Raw genomic sequence first — 6,624 nt, 5'->3', positions numbered from 1 at the left:
AAGTCAGGCACAGCTCTCATTTCCCCCGGATAAGAAAGTGGGACGACCAGCACAGCAGTTTTAATGTGTTTCTTTTCTTTCTTCTTTTTTTTTTTTTGGTTACAATCTGCTATGCTTTGGAAGCACATGGAAATGCATATCACAATTCAGAACCCAGAAATGTCGTCATTACCCAATTCACAGAGGAGAAAGCAAGCCCAGATTTGGTGCCGTAGCAATGCACAGCCTCCAGGGTTGGAGAGGAGAGGCAACCCCTCTCTGGCCCGCACGACCGGCATCATTTGGGCAAATCGCCCCCTTTTCCTGAGCGCCAGTTTCCTTCTCTCGAAACTGAAAAGCCTTCTATGGACTTTTCTACGTTGCTCTGTGCTGGCCACCCCAGTGTCCCGAACAAGCCCCTTTTCCACCTGACTTCTCAAGGCCGCTGGCCTGGCCTGGCCTGGCGGAAGTCTGTGGCGAGTCGGGGAAAAGGAAGCAGACCTGGGGCCAGTTCTTGTGCTATGCATCCCACTGGCTGCAGGCCCCATGGCATTCTTCGGGCCCCTGGCCTGTGTCCAGGCGGGAGCCCTGGGCTGGCTGTGTTACCCACCTTTCCGTACAGCCGCGCCCACCGGGCAGAGAGCACGTGCTTGCAGAGCCGGGAGGAGCCCCCGCAGCTCCGCCTCCCCGTGGTGGCATCCAGGACCTCCACGTCGGCGCTGCCCACGACCCAGTTCACACTGAAGTGGGAAGACTTCCCGGGCTGGCGAGCCTCAGCGCTGCTCACGCCTGTCGGGAGAGAGTGGAAGGAGCAGCATGAATGCTCCAACCCTAAGCTGCCCGGGCCAGACCGGCCGTGGGAGACGTCTGCCCAGGATGGCGCATCTGTGTGCACTGTTCTCACCTTTAACCCCTGGCCTGGTTATGGCTTCCCTTCAGCTTGACCCTAATGGAGGTCTCGCAGAGACAGTTACTGCTGGAACTAATTTTTCACTTTTTACTTAAAAATATTTTTATTGAGCCCTAACCGGTTTGGCTCAGTGGATAGAGCGTCGGCCTGCGGACTGAAGGGTCCCAGGTTCGATTCCAGTCAAGGGCACGTACCTTGGTTGCGGGCACAGCCCCAGTAGGGAGTGTGCAGGAGGCAGCTGAATCGATGTTTCTCTCTCATCAATGTTTCTATCCCTCTCCCTTCCTCTCAGTAAAAAAAAAAATCAATAAAATATATTTAAAAAATATTTTTATTGATTTCAGAGAGGAAGGGAGAGGGAGAGAAAGAAACATCTATGATGAGAGAGAATTATTGATCGGCTGCCTTCTGCATGCCCCTTACTGGGGATTAAGCCAGCAACCACTGAGCCAAACCAGCTAGGGCTCACTTTTTACTTTTAAGAGATTATGATTGCAAGGCAGCCTAGTAATAAAGCAGCTCTGCCCTTTTCCTCCTGCCTATGAAGACTTGTTGATGGACTAATGAACCATGGAGCCAAGCGGATGTTGCCTGAGCACGTGGGTTCATTGGGACCTGGTACAGGCCCTATACTGCTCAGTACCAGGTGGGCCCTGTGGTTCCCAGTTGGGTCAGCAGAGAGAGAAGCTAATGAAGACCAGATGCCCTAAGTGTGCAGCCTCGTCCATCAGTGTATGACTCAGAGACAGCGCCAGCGCCAGTGCCAGCGTCTGGGAGACCCAGTGTGCAGGAAAACATGGGCCCGTGTCCACACTAGTCAAAATTTCAGGACAATGAGAGTGTAAAAGCAACTGCCGTCCTTCTGAGCGTGGTCCCCGTGTGACTGCGTGAGTCCCACACGCTGAGGCTGGTCCTGTCCAGAAAGCCTCTGGAATTGGCAGAAAGTCCTTACAACCCTCCTGGTCAGATTGCACACTGATTTCTAATTGGGCTGACACATTCCTTTTACCACACTTGGTTGCCACACTTGGTAGTGTCTAACGGTTAGACTCTAACCTCAGCTCAGCCTCCATCCCATCCGCTCCCAGAGGCTCCTCACGCCCATTCAGAGATGCTGGCAGTGAGATGCCTGAACCTACATGAGCCCTAACGGCACCTCGCCAGCCTCCCCTGAAACGCCCTGAAGATTCTGAAACATGCTCAATTCTGGTGCTGCTCGCCCCCCTCACCCCTCAGCTGTCCTCTCCACAATGGGACATGTGTCCTTGGAGCGTGGGTGCCTGTGGGGCAGAGCCTGCTGCTTTAGCGCATTACACTTAAGCCACCAGGTGACAGCTTAAGGTCATGGCAGAGTTGCCACAGTGGTGAAGCCATGGTGTCGTGGAGCAAGGTCTGGTGGCCCTTAGGGGGCCTACAGCAGGCACCCTGTGGGGAAGCAACCCTTGCAACCAGTGCATGTGCAGTGTCTTCTGTGCAGCTGCCAAAGGCAAAGGTATGGACTCCAGGGCCCTCCCACTGCCCCCACTGTCCAGGGGCTTCTTGGGTAAATCAATGCCCACCCTCTGCCCAGGTGCTATTGGAATTTGCCATCTGCTGCCTGCACAGACCAAAATCACCCAGTGACCTTCTCCTGGTCATAGATGGGCTGTGCTGGGCATTCAGGCTAATTCCATCCATGTCAGTTTCTTTCTTTCCCTTGAAGTGGTTCTCTGTGGTAGCTACCTGTGCAAGGGAGTGGGAAGGGGGACAATCTGGCATGTTGGCTGCAGAGGCCATTCTACAGGGCAGCAGAAGGCAGCGGCTGAGGTCAGGGGTGACCAGCTACAAGGTGGTCCATACTGTTCCAGAGCTGCACGCATGCCTCCAGGCACGGCACCTCCAGGACCCGCACTGCCTCCCCAGCCTCCTCCTCCATCTCCTCCTCCTCCATCTCGTCAACCTCCTCCTCCTCCTGCTCCTGCTCCTCTTCCTTCTCTATAGAAGTCTCCATGACCCGAGGGGGGAAATGTGGGGTTGTAGGAATCCAGAAACTTAGTTCTAGTCCCGACTTCGCTCCTAATTTTCTCTGGGTCTTCACCAACAAAGATAACTTCTTGTTGAAGGGCAAATGGGCCACAGAGGAGAACTCGTAACAGTGTCCAGTGCTGTGGTTATTGTTATTTTCATTTGAAGGGATGAAGGTCAGTTTGGTTTGTTGAATGATCTCCACATTGTACATCAAAATTGTTCCCGTGAGACCACAGGGTCGTCTCCAGTGTTGCTGTAACGGGAGACCTGCTCATCTGGACGGGCTCAGGGCGTGGAGTGACTCCCCGCAAACTGGGGCCAGAGGGCCTTCACAGGAAGCGTTTTGTTTCATTTGTCTGTTCTTCAGCGGATTCCTCTGTTGGAGATGTTATTGTCTGTCTTACACTTTGAGCTTCTGGTTGATCTCTCCTTTCTTATCTTTTGCTTGCAAGGAGAAATTCCCGAAGCAACTTGGCAGAATGGCAGTGCTTCCTCCCTCCCTCCCTATTCTCTCCCCACTCAACCCTGTATAGACAGCACCTTGAACACTTGCTAAATATTCCTGCTCGGGGCACTTTTCTGATGTCCCTGTCATGAGGGACTATCGCTGACTACACCCGAGGAGACTGACTCAGTGTGCCAGACTCAGCTGACACTAACGTGTAAATGTGCCAATACACAGGAAACATAATGATCTCAGAAGGTCCCTGTCAATCTAAATGATGCATTCTCTTTCGTAGGGAAGCCCGGTGGCTAGACCATGTGCAGCCAGAGGTGGTCTTGCCATCATTGTGACAACAGGAGCGTTCTTTATCATCCAAACCCTCACCAGCACCACTCTCTCTTTCTTGGTCTCTCTTTGACTTTCTCTCTCTCTCTCCCTCCATGTCCCTTAGCCTCTCTCTTATAAGGACACTTGTGATGGCATGTAGGACCCACTGACATAACCCAGGATAATCTCACCTCCAAATCTTTACCTTCGTCCCATTTGCAAAGACCCTCTTTCCAGATAGGTTGGGTGGCCATTATTCAGCCTATCACCAGCACTAATTCTGACTTTGGAACTGGTCTCTGAACCGAGTGAGAACCTTTCTGGGGAAGGAGCAATCCGGCTTTGGTACCACTTGTACCACTTCTGCAGGAAGGCTGGGCGTGGTGGTGAGAGGGCTCCGCTGCTCTCAGTTGGGACTGTGGTGGGGAGATCAGTGAGGCTCCTCTCGGGGACGGATGGCTGGTGAGAATGGAGGGATGCAGAGCCCCGACCGGGCACATGGGGTTGGCCTCAGTCAGCTAGTACTTCAGTTTGGAAACCTGGTGAGAAGCCCACAAAAGAGTGAGAGAATAGAGGTGTCCCTAAATGTGGTGTAACCTGGTGAAGGACAGACAACCAGTCTTTCCTTTAGCCATTTCTTAGGGTCCTGGAAATGAAGACTACCCCTGACACAGTGTCTCTATCAGAGCAACCGCTCATGGAGATGATGCTGATAAGAATCTGTGAAACCTGATGCAGACTCAGAGACATGCAGACCTCTGCTCATTTGTACGTACATGCGTGGGCTACCCACATGCGTGAACATTATAGAGAAGCATTTCGTGCTAAAGCATATCTGTAGGAGGATGGTCACGTCTCCATCAGCCTTCGACACAAATACCCTGTGAGGTGGACTAATTCATGAAGATGGTCTGAGGTTTCACTTCAGTGCACATGACTGTGTCAGTAGGGTGGACTCTGGAAATGGTTCATGTTCAGAGATCTCTTCTGTGACTTACTAGCAGTGTGGCCTCTGGTTAGTCAGTTAACGACTAACTACTGTGACTACCACCACCACAACCTCACTTACCACCACTGCCACCAAGCCTGCTCCTGAACCCACTGGTGTGTTAGAGCAATGAGCATGAATCCACGCTCAGTTGTGCAAATGAGTCCTATCATTGCTCATGCAGCTATTAGATGCGTTACCTTGAGAAAAATCCTATATACCTTTTTAAAAGCAGTGTGTAAGAGAGACATGGAATTCTTTAAATAGCTAGTGGACCTACTGTATTTAAAATGTAATTCACTTTCCCCAAATTAAATTTGCACAAGATACTCAGGGCTATAATTTTTACATGAAGTGAGGCAAGTCTGTATTATAGGGCAGCACTATGTTTAATTTGTGAAATGAATGAAACCGCTTTCAGGCGTGCACAGAATCACAAAGGTGCCGGATAGAAGGGGCCACTTGAGTTTTATATATGACCAGACACCTGTGGGATCTCATGGACACACATGCACACACACACATGCATGCACATGCACACGTCACATACAATGCACACACCTCCCACACCACACACATACACACATGTCATGCATACGCACATTCACACACACCACACATACACACCACATGAAACACACCACACACACACCACACATACACACCACACATCTCACATGTACATACCACTCACAAGCACACACACAAGTACATGCACACACAAACACACCATGCACACCACGCGCACACACCACACAGAAGCACACATACAAATACATGCACACACAAACACACCATGCAAACACATGCACACACAGCACACACAGCACACATATATCTGAGAAGGTTCTGGAGAGAGTGGCAGCTATGTCGCCCACGCAGGAGGCTGGGGCGTCTGCTCTAATGAGAGTTGCCACACTGACTGTCAGGGACTTCCCAGAGTCAATAGGAACGTGACCTTATTTGTGGGCATATGTGACTGTGGTTTGTATTCCTCATAGTGTAAGGAACACGGGCTCACGGGCGCTCTGAAAAATGGGACCTTTCCTCCATGGTGGGGGGAAATTTGAATGTATCATTTATAACTTCATAATGACATGGTTCTTGGTTTCTGTAATGATTATTATTATTTCAAAAGATATGGATAAAGGGACTTTGGCAGAATAGGATTGATTTTGCCTCAAATTATATATTTTTCATGACTAGAGTATCCAAAATGTAGTAATAAGCCAAGTTTTATGAAATTTCATAAAAATGTGGGTGATTTTCATCTCTGTCTATGCTGCATTATCCACGTGGGATCATTTCTCTTATGTCCAAATAACGCATTTAGTGTCTCCTTTGGTGAGAGCTTTGCTAGAGCAGAATCAGTGCTGTGTCTGTCTGCCTGGAATGTCCTCACCTTTGTCTTTAAGGGAGTCTTTTACTGGGTCTAGAGTTTTAGGTTGAGATTAGTTTTCTATCAGTTTTTACAGGTATCATTTTCTTTCTTGCTTGCTTTTTTTTTTTGTCTTCCAGGAATCAGCTCTCAGTCTTATTTAGCTTCTTTGAAGTTCGTCTCTCTCTCATTTTCTGACTGCTTTTTAGATTTTCTTTTTTAAAAGTAATTTTATTGCTGAGGGAGGATTTAAAAAAATTCTTCTTGGGATATAATGTGCTTCTTAGATCTGTAGCTGGATGCTTTCCATCTGTCCTGCAAAGTCCTTAGTTGTTCTTTTGTCTTTAAATATCACTCCCACTCTGTTTTTCTCTCTCTCTCCTAGAACTCTTGTTACATGTAGATTATATGTTCTCACTCCATCTCTTACTCTTGTTTCTTTTTGTATTTTCCCTCTGGGATGGTTAATTCTACTGTCAACTTGGCTGGGCTAAGTTGCCCAGATCCTTGGCTAAACACCAGCTGGCCTTGCTGTGAGAGTGTGTTAGCTGGGGCTGGCATGGAAAGCAGTGGGCTGAGTCAAGCAGAAC

The 6,624-nt window shown here is 49.4% G+C and overlaps 1 protein-coding gene across 1 annotated transcript in view; it reads right to left on the bottom strand.

The window, feature by feature from the left end:
• Positions 1–6,624, bottom strand: part of LOC102761469 (double-stranded RNA-specific editase B2) — a 68,662-nt gene that overhangs the window by 6,553 nt on the left and 55,485 nt on the right. Inside the window, exon 6 of the mRNA XM_015560304.1 lies at positions 590–768. Coding sequence (XP_015415790.1) covers positions 590–768 — 179 coding nt within the window. The remainder of the gene's footprint in view (positions 1–589; positions 769–6,624) is intronic.

Source organism: Myotis davidii, unplaced genomic scaffold (genome assembly GCF_000327345.1).
Source record: "Myotis davidii unplaced genomic scaffold, ASM32734v1 scaffold194, whole genome shotgun sequence".
NCBI classification, from domain to species: Eukaryota; Metazoa; Chordata; class Mammalia; order Chiroptera; family Vespertilionidae; genus Myotis; species Myotis davidii.
Note: the sequence above shows the minus strand (reverse complement) of the source record. Positions and strands in the feature narration are given on the sequence as shown.